Source organism: Marmota flaviventris, chromosome 1, assembly GCF_047511675.1.
Source record: "Marmota flaviventris isolate mMarFla1 chromosome 1, mMarFla1.hap1, whole genome shotgun sequence".
Lineage (NCBI taxonomy): Eukaryota > Metazoa > Chordata > Mammalia > Rodentia > Sciuridae > Marmota > Marmota flaviventris.
Window position 1 is genome coordinate 211,355,571 of NC_092498.1, and position 14,105 is coordinate 211,369,675.

Here is a 14,105-nt window from a genome sequence, read left to right on the forward strand (position 1 = left end):
TTATTTAGAGACAGGGTCTCACTGAGTTGCTAAGTGCCTTGTTAAGTTGCTGAGGCTGGCTTTGAACTGGCAATCCTCCTGTCTCAGCCTCCTGAGCTGCTGGATTTACAGGTGTGCACCACTGTGCCTGGCATCCTTGCTAGTTTCTAACCCCATTTTTCTGGTAAGCCTTGTCCACTACTCAAGCAAAAAGAAGGTGGGGAACTCGCTTAAGGCCTTCCCGACTAGTCATAAGTGCTGGCCACCTCTTGCCCAGCCTCTTCCTCCCCGGAGCGCTTCTTGGAGGTGAGGGGAAGCAGAAATATTTAGAGGGACCACTGGGCACAGGGTCAGGGCCTATCGCCTCCTGGAGGAAGCTCCTGCTCTTGCCCTGCAACATCTGCTTCTCTCCCTCAGTGGCTCCTGATTCTAGTACAGTCAATCCTGATTCCAACTCCAGGCCTGACCAGTGAGTGATAGGACCGCAGCCATATGGCTGCTGTAAAAGTCCAGCGAAAAGCACATGACTCCAAGTAGCTAAAGGAGAGACAGCCCTGGACTTCTGAGGGGAAAGCTGAGCTGCCTCTGCTTTGGAGACACGGAGCAGGTAGGGGAAGCCTGAGGATGAGGCCAAGTTAAAGGAGAGCGGAGCTATGAGCTGGAGAAAAGCCCTGAAGCATTATTGTTGTACCTGAATCCAACTGAGGCTAAAGCAAGCAAACCCTTGGGTCCCAATTATGCTTTTTACCTTATGCATTTTCATGGGTTTTTTGCTTCCTGTTTAAGCAGGACCGCCAAGCACCCCTTCCTCCCAGTGCTGTAGTGAAAAGTTGGCCAGTGTTCAGAGTCTCAGCTTGTGATCCTGCCATGACACCTCCAGGGTCTGGCCTCCCAGTTCCAAGCCTGAGGAGCTCAGTGTGCTACTGGGTTCAATGTGGCACTGGAGGGGGGCCCATAAGCATAAAGCTGGGGTATCCTTGGACAACAAAGCCCCTTAACAAGTCTCTCTTCTACTCACCATCAAGCCTGAGGTATTTAAAGCCACGATATGCAAAATAATCTTCCATGATCGTCATGAGGGAGGTCATTTGGCAGAAGAGCAGCACTTTATGGTTGGTTGCACGCAGTTTGGGAAGAATTCTATCAAGAAGCTCAAATTTCCCCGAGGCTCTGTACAGGTCCAGTCTAAGGCGTGGCAGGAGGAAGGGAAGAACATTCAGAACATTAAAAATGCCACCTCTGGGTGTTTTAAAGAATAGGAGTGTGTCATGTTCCCACACTGGCTGGAGGGCACAGAGGTCTCCCAAGCAGACCTCCTACTACAGTTTCAGCAAAGCCACTTCAACCCAACTAAAATAAACTCAGGTCACCCTTGATTAAGAGCACATTAGAAGGGTGATCACTTCTTTATCATCTAACCTGATTCCTCTGAGAATGAAAGAGCTGTGACTTTTAATAAGGCAGGGCCAGGGCTACTCCCAGAAACCCAGGCCTTATCTCCCTTCTTGTTAAAGAACCTTCTGGGGGGTCTGGGGTTGTGGCTCAGCGGTAGAGTGCTTGCCTAGCACATGTGAGGCTCTGGGTTTGATCCTCAGCACCACAGAAAAATAAACAAATAAAATAAAGGTATTGTGCCCAACTATAACTAAAAAAATATTAAAAAAAAAGAACCTTCAGGAACAAATGTTCACATTGGAGAGTGCCCACACCCTGCCAGACTTAGAAGGGGACCACTGAAGCTTCTCTCATTTCTTCCAGTCAACAGCCCCTGGATTCAGAGATGTGGAAACTGAAGCTCGGGGGCAGGAACAGGGTGATCCCACATAGAGAAATTTCATGATGCAATGCGATGAAAACAAGACACACCAAAACTTCTTGTCCTTTCATTAAGTAATGCTGTTCCTGAGACTGCTTTAGTATCCAGGGTCATAAAAGGAACTTGTAGCAAGACTTTTTGTAAAAGTGAAACTCTAGGGGGCTGGGGATGTGGCTCAAGCGATAGCGTGCTCGCCTGGCATGCGCACGGCGCTGGGTTCGAGCCCCAGCACCACATACTAATAAAATAAAGATGTTGTGTCTGCCGAAAACTAAAAAATAAATATTAAAAAATTCTTTCTCTCTCTCTCTCTTAAAAAAAAAAAAAAAAAAAAAGTGAAACTCTAGAGACGACATCCATGTCTAATACCAGGGACTTCAAGAAGTGTGGCCTAGCCACATGAGTGGGACATGCTTGTGGTGGCTTAGGAGGCTAAAGGCAGGAAGATCATGAGTTCAAAGCCAGCCTCAGCAATTTAGCGAGGCCCTAAACAACTTGGTGAGATGATATCTCCAAATAAAATATAAAAACAGGCTGGGGATGTGGTTCAGTGATTAAGTGCCTCTGGGTTCAATCCTAGAAGTGTGGCCTGTGCTTTTACAAAGGATGCTGCAGAAAACAGATTCACACAGTACAAAAATATTTCTGTATTAATGGATTATGTGTAGACTCAGAGACACTGAGAAAGCTATCCAGGGTCACAGAGCAAGGAGGTGGCAGAGCAGGGTCCAGAAGCCAGCCTGCCTCAGGAATCCTGCCTTTGGGGTGAATGGTGATCAACTCTCAGTATACAAGATCCCTCTCCTTTCTTTAGGTTCCTCTATGTTTTCTAAATGTTCAGGTTTGAAAACTGGACAAAGGTAACAACAGCAAGAAAGACAAATAAGCGAGAAAGCAAACCCTTCCACATGGACAAGCAGCCCACCCTACACAGTTGGGCAGCTTCTCACCCCTGGACGATGCCACCGGTGAAGCCCAAGTGCTCAGAAAAGGATTCCTGCAATGGAATAAGAGACAGGTCAGTGCTGGGACAGGGACAGGCCATCTGTTCCAACCTCATGGTCCAGGCCTCTGCTGTAAAAGGATGGAGCCCTCATATCAGGCACTCAGCAATGGCCCATGGCAGCACCAAGGCCAAGAGAGGGATGCTGAACACTGCTTATCACACCAAATCCTGAGCCTCATGCAGCTCTAACAGAAGGGAAGAAGTAATATACAACACGCTTGGTCACCCTCATGAGTGCAAGAGGACTGTGTCTGTGCAAAACTACCCTGGAACAGAACCCCAGGGGCACTTGTGGTGGGCACGAGGGATCTTCAACCACACTGAACTTTAAGCCAAGAAATAAGGACACATGTACACATTTCAGAAACAAGAATACAGACTCTCGAAGAGTACTAAGTTCCCAAAGGGTTCTGGTCCACACCCTTGATTAAATGAGGAGGCTGCGCTTGTATTTCTCCCACATGGAAAAGGCCAGGATGCCAAAGAGCAGATGTGGCACAACTCCTAGGGCTCATCCCTACAGAGGAGTCTCAGGGAATCTTTCAGGGAGGGGGTTTCAGGAACTTTATTTCTCTCATATAAATATTTGGATTCCTTAAAATTAGCATACATGAGCACATGTAGTAGAGCACATGCTTAGCATATGCAAGGCCTTGGGTTCCCTCCCCAGCACCGAAAAAAAGTAAATAACATACATACATACATATGTACATACATAAATAATACATACGTATGTATATAAATAATTTGTAAAAAGAAAACCAACAGACAGATATACATGCATTACCTATTCCAAATACTAAAAACTTTTGCAAAGTCAGATATCTGAGACAAGCAACCTAAGTCAACCTAGGAGCTCAGCACAGACTGGTGTCTTTGGGCCCATACAGAGTGAGGATGGGGGCCATCAGAGAGAACTGCTGCCAACAAGCTCTGGGTATAGCAGGGACTGCTGTCCCTGAGGCTGGGCGTGTGGCACATGGGACCTCACCTCAATGTGCTGGAACATGTACGGGTGGTTGCAGATCTTCCTCAGCTGCATGATGGTGTTCATCAGGGTCTTGGTGCCACCTTTGCCCTAGGGAGGCAGACAAAAAGGTCAAAACCAGGTCTTATCTCTGCGGTAGGGTGGAGCTGGCATGCAGAAAGGGAGAAGAGCTCTGGGGAAGCTGGGGTTGCAGCTGTAGCAGAGCAACCAGGAACACAACCCAGAGTGCAGAGACAGCTCATGTGAAGACCTAGAGGTCATAAGTAGCACTGGGGGATGCAGAGACCACCTGGCATACTACAGGGTTAGGGTAGGAAGCTAGCAGGATTGAACTGAATGAACACAAATGCTTTTTGACACCAGCTCTGTCCTTGGCATTGCAGGGAGCCACTGGAGGGGTCCCTCAGGCTGCAGAGTAGAGGGAAGGCTCAGCCCAGAGCACTACCAGGGTGGTGCTCTGGGCTGAGAAGAAATCAAGTGCACACTGTTCTATGAGGTCAGAGAAGAAAGGGCCTAAATAAACACAGAGGGGAAGTAATTGGGAGTTAGGATCCTGGGTACGGGATCAAGGAATCTGACAGGAGGGGCCTGGTACCCTTAGAGAGAGCTCACCTGACCCGGACTCCTTACCACTATATGCCCTCGACAAAGTAACTTTGTAACAACGGGGTGGAACGGTTCACTATAATATTCAAACCTTACTGGGGTTAGCATGGGCCCCACAGTGCCAAGGAAGGAGCCAGTGTCTCCAAAGTGCCCCCTAAGAAAGACCACTGGTACTTATACTCATGACTATTTAAATGCCCTTGGGATCACAGCCAGGTGGGCCTTACAGGGCACAATTAAGCCTATGGAGGTAAGAACCACACTGGTTAGCGTACACTCCAGCCCTGAATACCAGGCTGCCTCTGCTCCACCCTCCTGGGACATCCAAGTGCAGAATAGGGATCCCCAGAGCCAACCTTCTTGTCCTTCTCGGAGCCGTCGGTCAGTAGCACCCCCTTAGCTTGCATGTGCCGGTAGAGCACGCGCTGCAGAGCAGACATGTCGCACTTGATGACATACTCCACCTGCAGGGCAAACAGTGAGCTCAGGGGAGCAGCAGCAGCCCCAACGCCTGACCCAACTATATCTCCAAGCCCTGCTGGAAGCACCCAAAACCTCAGGACATGAGCTCTGACTAAGTAACAAAGGGGTGATGGTGAGGATCCCCTGAGGCTGGGGGACAAGGGAGACAGAGACCAAGAACCCAGAGCCTTCCCACACTGGAGGCCTAGAGCCTCATGCTAATAACAGAGGGAAGAAATGCAGGCATTGACACTGATAGGAAGTGGAACTGAGGCTCTTACTAACAGAGGTTAGTTGCCATCCAAAGGCTGGATGGAATAGGGCCTAGATCTGGACCTTGGGGAGACCCTGAGCATACCCAACCTTGGGAAACCCGACAGTACACTGTGGCAAAGTGGCTTCTCCTAGGCAGAACTTACCTTCTCAGGCAACTGGGCCTCAACTTCCTTCTTGAGCCGCCGGAGCAGGAAGGGTCGCAGCACTTTGTGGAGACGACGAATGATAAGGATGGTTTCTTCCTCATTCAGGTCCACCTGGAGCCCCACGAACAAAATCCAAATGTCACCTCCAAAGGAGGGGAGGCAGTGACCACAGTGCTCTAAGCTTTCAGGGGCAAGGAGTGCACCCTCCTTCTTGGTATGACTGACGGATCTGCTGTCCACAGAATTTGGGGGATGGAACTAAGGGCATTGGGAGACCATGCTGTGTATGCCTCCCCACAAAAATGTGGCAGCCTGCTGAATGGCTTCCCTAAGGGTAATATGAACTTGTGTGTCTACAAACCTAAAAGCACAAACAAACAAAAACACGACAGCACTGGAGCAGGCTGAGCACACAGAAAACTGACTTTAACTGCAGAATTCCCAGGGAGGGGTCTGTCACGAGGTACCCCAAGCCTCTCTCAGGCTGAGGAGACACAAGTAAAATAAATACTGCTTTCCCAGGTGCCTGCTCCTTGGCCAAAAGTTATCTTTTTCAATCAGACGAGATTGGGCGTGTTCAGGGTGGTATGGCTCTGACCAGTGTTGAAATGTCTGGAGACTGTGGGTGGCACGATCAGACTGAAGGCCACACAGTGGCCACAGAGATAAGCCTCTGACCACGGTCAGATAAAGAGCAAGTAGCAGAACAGTATTATGGTTTTCAAAAAAAAAAATTCTATATGCTGGTGTTTAGCACATAGAAAATGCCCATGTAACACACTTCACTGATTTCTTTCTTTTAAAAAGAAAAAATATATATATAAGAAGAAAATATACATAAAGCCTGAACTTTTCTTCTGTCAATTCCTGGTCATCCCTTGGTAGAAGTGCCCTGCTTGAAAAGAAATGAAGCTGTAGGATCTGGTCCTGCATCTGGGGAAGGGGCCTAAGGACCGTGGTTCCTTCATCATGAGGACCTGAAGAAAGCCTTGGTTTCTCCTTCAAAAGGGCTGCTATTTTGATCTGTGGTAGAGATAGTGCGGACTGTGAGGATGAGACCAGTAAAGGCCCATCTGTAAACAGGACACATCTACAGAAAGATGCCCAGCGGGAAGAGTGGCAGGGCCACTTCCAGGGGCTGTAGCACTACTGCTACCCTAAGTTATGCCCACGTCTGCAGGGCCTGGCCGCTTAAGTCACCTTAACAAGAGGTCACATAGGCCATCCCACAATATGTCAAACCCCCAAAGCACAACGTGCTGTGGACTTTGTGCTCGGAGCTAGCTCAGGGACATGTTATCAACCATGTAGATAGGCCCCTCACAGCCAATGTGCCACTGTGTGGCCTTCAGACTGACCATGCCACCACAGTATCCAGACATTTCAACATTGGTCACAACAATCTCTGAAAACAACATAAAACAGAGCCCAACAACAGGTGCCTCAACCAAGACCTTACAGGTCCCTCCTGCTCTCAGGGTGAATCCTGGACTCCCTGAAATGCCCAATAGGATGTAGTTCAATGTGCCATTCATACCCTGAGGGCCTAGGGCCATCCCAGGGCCACATAAACCCCTGGGACTTCTCTCCTGATCTGTCCATCTCTACACAAGGGTCCCCTTGTGGCTCCTCTAGCTTCAGGGTCCAGGGGCAGTGTATTGTGGGGGCACAATACACACTGATCCTGGGAGCCAGCTGAGCCAGGATGATCCAAGCAGGTGTGGCTGCTAACGCAAGGTGCATAACCATGACCACCATTTCCCACCCTACCAGGGTGTGGCCAGGCACACACCCACCTTTTCCCCGGTCATGGCAAAGGGAGCATTGAACCACTGTTCAAAAGTGCTGCAGCTCTTGAAGATGGTGGGCAGCAGGAAGTTGAGCAGCGCCCAGAGCTCGGGGAGCTTGTTCTGCAGTGGCGTGCCCGTCAGCAGCAGACGCCGAGGGGCCACGTAGTGCGTGTTGAGGACCTGTGTCAGCTTACAGTGGTGGTTCTTCATGCGGTGGCCTTCATCCACAATCATGTACTTCCAGCGGATCTACAGGTCAGAGCACAGGTGGTCAGGGGGACAGCAGGGCTGCCCTGAAGGACCTCATGCTGGAAACAGAGGCAATGGTCACCACCAACCAGGAAGGCTCGGTGAGGGAGAGCTCCTGAGAACATGGCATTACACTGTACCACCCCCAACACGCACACACACGGAAGAGCCACACAGGCTCCAGGATACATGGAAGGGAGATGAGCCTCTGACCACTTTGTCAGATAAAGAGCACATAGCAGAACAGTATTATGGTTTTCAAAAAAATATATATATATATGCTAGTTATAGCACATAGAAAATGCTCACTGATCAGTGAGGCCCCCTGGGGTATGGGTTGTGCAATAAGGTTGGTGACAGCTCTATTTCAATAAGCAGAGCATATTTCAAAGGGCAGCCAAGAGCCCAGGGAGGTCGGAACGTGAGGCACTCCAGTGCCAAGGAGCCCTGCCTTATCCAGCCACCCCGAGAGTCTGTGGGTGATTCTCAGATGGAACAGGGCTCGACACAGTGTGAGACCACAGGCAGGAGCTCTGGGGTATCTCAAGGCAAGTCTCTGTGGATCACAATGAGCCCAGCTTCAACCTTTCTCTAATGGGAACCATGCACGCCTCCTAAGGATACTGTGAGGCTTGAGGAAGGCAGCACATGTCAGGTCAGGGTACCCAAGGGCAGTGCTGATCTGGGGGTTCAGCAGCCTCCTTCTACAAATAATATCCAGCCATGGCAGATAAACAGGATTTTCAGGGCCTTGTTCCTGGGCTCATGATGGGCCTACCTTTATATTACACCTGCAGGAGAGACACTATAGTACAGGCTGGAGGACAAGATTCTACCCTCAGTTTCCAGGACCTCAGTTTCCTCACCTGTCAACCCCAGAATACACACAGAGGGCCCGATACCACCATTACCAGCATACAGTGAGGAGTGTGGTAAATGGCAAATGTCCCTGGGTCAAAAACTCTCCACTCAGTGCTCCCTATGGTCAGCAATGAGGCCTGCTGTACACTATTCAGTTGAAGTTTCCCAGACAGGAGGAGCTACAGCAGGCATGGGACTGCATCTGCCTATACCTGGACCATGGCACATGCTCAGTAATTCATCAGTGCAGGCAGGAGGTGCCTTCAGTCACATCACCCAAGAAACTTCCAGGCCTGAGCAGTCCCCAACATAAAGGCCTGAGGCTGATAGGCCAACAGCACCTCAGCCTGAGTTCTCAGCCGTCATCCTCTTCCTCAAACCCTAGCTGTCTCATGGTCTTTGGTGGGCGGCATGGCCCCAAAGGAGGGGAAATTGAGGCTACTAGAGATAGGGACGACAAGGCCAGTCTATCCTCAGCCCAAGTGGGACATGCAGGCAGGTCAGGAGACACTGTATGAGAAGCAGCTTCAGGAAGACACCCAAGAGGAGCTAGTCCACATGTTCTGAGGACAGCCCCAACCCTTGGATCTGAACTGGGGCCAGCCTTGAGACGTTCAGAAAGGCAAAGCTGTGGTCACCTCCTCCACACCCAGGGTAGCTGTCTTCTTATGTGTGTACATTTATGTGAGTCACTGAGAAGTCCCTTGCAAGGGGCTTTGGGGCATACACACACACACGACAGCATGGATCAGGCAGCAGCAGTTTCCCAGCAGCCCAGGAGCCCCTGGCCTGATGTGTTTTTGGCAGCAAACATTACCTTGGCTAGGATGTGCTTGTCTTTGATGATGTACTCATAGGTTGTCAGCAAGACATTGAACTTCCCACTGCGGAGCTGGGGGACAAAAGCCCGTCTTGCTGCTGGAGAGCCCTGCGGGGACACGACAAATATACCTCAGCATCACAGGCAATGCAAGTGAGCGTGGCACCCCAGCAGCTGCCTGGATGGCACTCCTGACAGGGAAGAAGGGCTTGGTCTTGTCAGATGTGGCATGCAAAGGTGGTGGGTAAGGGACTGGTTGGTGCTGACCTTGATATGCAGAGCACCAACTACAGGGAGAGGATAGCAGAGTGTGGGGCCCCTTGGGGAGCTGTTCTGCCTACTACCTGGAGTACCTTCATCTTCTCTGCCCAACTGCTCCTTGGGGCCCCAGAGAAAGGGGACTACTGCTTCCCGGCCCTCCATCACCTGCATGCCTGTTGGCTGAGCAACCCCTCTTCACAGGTTCCCAACCCAGAAGCTAGAGCCCCTCCTATGCATACTGACGGACACTGTGATCATTCCAGCCTTTTCCCTAGCCACAAACCTGTGCCGTCCCTCATTTCCAAATCCCTAACCCACATGACAAGGGTCTAAGATGGACACCAGGGCTTTGTCCAGGATCATGTTCCAGACACACTGAGCTTCAAGGCTCCCTAAACTGTTATCTATAGAGCTACCCATGGTCCCTCAAACCCAACAGCTGCTGTCCTCTCTAGGCCCTCAAACACAAAGTGCTCTCTGTCAAGCTTCTAACTTGCCATGGGCTGAGAGCCTCACAGCACAGGATGAAGGACCTGGACCTGGGAGATCTGCAGCAAGGGCAGCTGGTGCTGACCAGGCCTGACCTGAGCCCACAGCACCTTGTGTACCCTGTCACCCAACAGCCCATGATGTATGTTCATTAGGTCCTCATACACTAATGGATTTTTAATCAAAGCTTGGTTGAAAACCACAAAATCCTCCAGCAAAGCATCAATGTCTACTATGTGTTTCAATGTACACAATGTGAAAACTGTATTCCACAACGAGTCCATAACTTAATTTTTAAAAATATGCATTTATACCCCCAAATAAGTGACCCCAATTCTGCAATATTATGACCCTATATATACAAAATATAAAAATGCACATAAAAATCCTGTACCATTAGTGTGCATGGATGTGCCTGTCTTCTCTTTCCCTCCCCTCCCCTGCCCACATCCCTTAAAGAGTCACAGGAAACCTTTGCAGGCTGTCACGTACCTTGTAGGACACCTTTACCACAGAGGGTGCCCACTTGTCAAATTCATATGCCCAGTTTGACAGTGTCCTGGTGGCACAAGGAAGGGATAGTCAAGTTTCATGTTGGTCAGAAACATCAGGGTTGACATAGTCACGGCTCTCGAGGTGACAGGGTAACTGAATTTGTCACATAGCAGCTGAGTGCGGGAAGAAAGGCCAGGAAGCACTAGGAGGCCCCTTTCTCTGGGGCCCCAAGGAGCAGTTGGGCAGAGAAGAGGAAGGCACTCCAGAAGCATGTAGGATCAGAAGCATGCCAACTGGTGATGAGGACGGGTAGCTGCTGCTCAGATGGGATAAGCCAGAATGAATCTGGATGGGAGACCCGGAGACTAGCTCTTTGGGAATACACCACATACTGGTGCCAGGAAAACCACATAGCCTCTTAGAGCCGGGTCTCAAGCTCAGAACCATGCTAGTGATTGTGCTGTTCCCCCCTGGGAAGGTAGGAGACACTGAGGGTTCTTTTCACCATCTCTGAATGAAAATGGCACTACTGACGTGTCCTGACAGTCAGACATGGAATACAGGCCATAAGCAGAAGTCTGGTCATGCTAGGGGAAGGGGAAGGCTAGAGCAGCAGGGACAGGGCAGGAGCAAAAAGCTGAGGCTGTTCCTCTTAGACAACCTAGGTCAGATGATGACAGGAGGGAGAGGGAAGATACAAGAGAACATGGAGCAGGTGGAACGTGGTGGAGGGAGTGGCAAGGAACCATTCCCTGGAGGGAACACACTCAGGAGAGTATGAAGGTGATGATAAGTTAAGATCACAGGAGTAGGATTCTGGGAGAAAGGTTGAGACATGAGTTTTTGGTAATGGAAGGAAGCCACTCAGAACATCTAGACCAGGTGATTTGTAAAGAGAAGACACAACACACACAGATGAATAGCAGACATGGTCAAGTCTCCCTTAGCACCTCTCTCCAAGTACCTCCACACTGAGGTGGTGGTGAGTCCATCACAAACTCACACTTCCCAGGCTCCCTAGCAGCCAGTCATTGGAGTGGGCACAGTCCCAACCAATGAGATGAAGCTCAAATCACTGGGGTGAAAGGAAGGAAGCAGGTAGACTGGTAATATCTGATAATGTTTGGCTGCCAAAAGCTACTGTTGCCCTTTGCCCTGCCTATCAGCCTTGGAACTCAGATGAGATGGTGAAGGCAGTACAACCATCTTGCAACCATGAAGCAAGAACCTGAAAGCAGGTGTCACTGGCTAAGGGTGTGAGCAGAAAACTTCAGAAGTCTGAACACCTGATGGCATTGTAGAGTTGCCAGACCTGCCCCAGACAGCCTGGCGTGCAACTCCCCTTATGATCAGAAACACCTCCCTGGTTCAGTCAGAGATCCTATTCCTATAACAAGGAGCAACAGGAGACAGTTGAGGGACAGAGAGAGAAACTAACAGCCAAAGCCCAAGGTCTACAGTAGGTGAGGCAAGAGCCACTATGTCATGAAAGGAACTGAGAAGACAGGCCAGAGTGACAACAATCTAAGGCAAGGCCAGAGGTTCATGGCAGAGTAGTGAAGTCCCAACGGGTGGAATAGGGCAGCCCGATGCCACAACACCAAATACACCCTGGGGCACAGTAGCTCTTCTGGCCTGGAGGAGATGATGCTGGACAGAGTGGATGCTTGCCTGGGGGAGGCATGGGGAGAAAAGGCCACAGGTCAGGCTGGGGCACAACTTCACTGAGGTGAGTAGGGTAAGCTAGCACCAACAACCTTGGTAATGGGGTTTTAACTGCAATCTGTGAGCTTGGACACAGGGGAAAGGTACGAAGCACACTGCACTCCAGTGAGGAAATGACTTCTCCAGGGGTGAACTGTTCTGTAACTGCTTTGTGCAGCTCCTGGAAATGGATGTGTCAGCAAGGAAGGAGAGTTACCATGCACCCCGCAGACCAGGCTAAGTGCGTTCAGCTCAACATAACCAAAGATGAAAGAGAAGCCGCTAAAGACTGTGTGTGCACAGGGGTAGTACAGAGACTTGCACATTCTAGTGCTCTCCACTCTGAGGGCCTGGAACAATGACACTCAAAAGCAACAGGCACATGTGGAACCCAGCTTGTGGGGATTTTTTTTTTTTGGCTTTGTTAGCTTGTTTTGTGGTACTGGGGTTAGAGCCAGGGCTTTGCACATGCTACAAAAGTGCTCTACCATTAAGGTTTCCAACACCATCCTCCTATTAGAGAAAGCAGGGCTCCATGAGAAGAGGCAAGGCTGGGACTGTAGCTCAGTGGTAGAGAACTTGCCTACCACAGGTGAGGCACTGGGTTCCATCCTCAGCATTGATAAAAGTAAATAAATAAATAAACAAATAAATAAAATAAAGTTATTATATGCAAAGAGAATGGGCAAATTCCAGGAAATGGACAGATAAGCCTGGATTATCTCCAAACCACCACAGTGAGGGGCCTGTCAAAGGGGCAGTTATGTCCCCAAGAGTTCCCAGTGGCCAAAGCTGGAAAGAATTAAAAAAAAAAACACAGTCCAGTAATGGTGTGTAGTCCAATGAAAAATTAAATATCCATCAGTCGTTGCTGTAAAATGACTGAGAAAGGTAATAAATGGGGAGAATTCCAATAATGTCCACAACCTCACTACTCAGAAAGCTGGAACTGCACTCTACATTCTTGTGTGTGGACTGAGATTAGGAACATTTTTGAAAGAATACAGTAAGAAAGTGGAGGAAAAAGAGTAACTTCATAGCAAGCCATGTGATTAACCTGCTTCATGTTGAAGATCAGCAGTGACCGCAAGCTGACAGTGTGTAGCTTTGACACGATGAGTTAAGATGAGCATTTCAGGGCTGGGGTTGTGGCTCAGCAGCAGAGCGCTCACGTCACATGTGCAAGGCTCTGGGTTTGATCCTCAGCACCATATAAAAATAAATAACTACAACTAAGAAATAAATATTTTAAAAAATAAATTAAAAAAGAAGGGCACTTCACCTCTGTGCTCTTCTGCCTAAAAGTCAGCCCTTGGTCAATCACTAAAAAAAAAAGGCCAGAGGGAGACCCAAGACTGAAGAATGGTCTACAAAACACCTGATTAATCTTCCAAACTGTCATGTTGGGGGGCTGCGGGTGTAGCTCAGTGGAGGCAGCATGCCCAGCATGAACAAGGCTCCAGGTTCCACCCCCAGTACCAAAAGAAAAACCAAACTTATAGAAACTCTAAGGTCATGAAAACTATGGCAAGTTGAAGGAACTGTCACTGATCTGGAGGTTAAGGTGACAGCTAAATACAACATGGGATCCTGGAAAATAAATGAACAGTGAGGAAAATAAAAGTGAACCCCAATAAAGTACACGGTTTATTTAGTAACAATGGGCTAGCACTGGCTCCACAGTCCTGGCAATGGGGCAGAGGGAAGGGAAGAGGGATCCACAGTAAGAGAAACCAGGCAAGAGCACACTGGAGCTGGCAACCTCTCCGTAAATCTAAAGCTACTGTGAACCAACTCTACAACAGAGTGACAGACTTGTGTAAAAAGAACAGGAACCAGCTGAAGAGATCCTAGGCCAAATCCAGGACAATTTAAGCAATAAACAAATATATCAATATTATCAAATATCCATGAGCACATTCTGCTGCAAAAAACAGAGCAGCCGAATAAATGAGGGGAGGGACAGCTCTTTTTTTTTGTACCAGGGATCAAACTCAGGGGGCACTCGGCCACTAAGCCACATCCCCAGCCCTATTTTGTAGTTAATTTAGAGAGAAGGTCTCACTGAGTTACTTAGTGCCTCACAGTTGCTGAGGCTGGCTTTGAACTCCCAATTCTTCTGTCTCAGCCTCCCAAGCTGCTAGGATTATAGGCATG

At 49.2% G+C, this 14,105-nt stretch overlaps 1 protein-coding gene across 5 annotated transcripts in view; it reads right to left on the bottom strand.

The window, feature by feature from the left end:
- Smarca4 (SWI/SNF related BAF chromatin remodeling complex subunit ATPase 4) overlaps positions 1-14,105 on the bottom strand; it is a 91,164-nt gene that overhangs the window by 27,784 nt on the left and 49,275 nt on the right. For all 5 annotated transcript variants that reach the window (XM_071602548.1, XM_071602550.1, XM_027955362.3 and 2 more), the window contains exons 17-24: positions 10,242-10,308; positions 8,997-9,107; positions 7,076-7,318; positions 5,277-5,390; positions 4,752-4,859; positions 3,793-3,879; positions 2,746-2,792; positions 998-1,164 (exon numbers count right to left, since the gene is read on the bottom strand). In XM_071602548.1, coding sequence (XP_071458649.1) covers positions 998-1,164; positions 2,746-2,792; positions 3,793-3,879; positions 4,752-4,859; positions 5,277-5,390; positions 7,076-7,318; positions 8,997-9,107; positions 10,242-10,308 — 944 coding nt within the window. The remainder of the gene's footprint in view (positions 1-997; positions 1,165-2,745; positions 2,793-3,792; positions 3,880-4,751; positions 4,860-5,276; positions 5,391-7,075; positions 7,319-8,996; positions 9,108-10,241; positions 10,309-14,105) is intronic.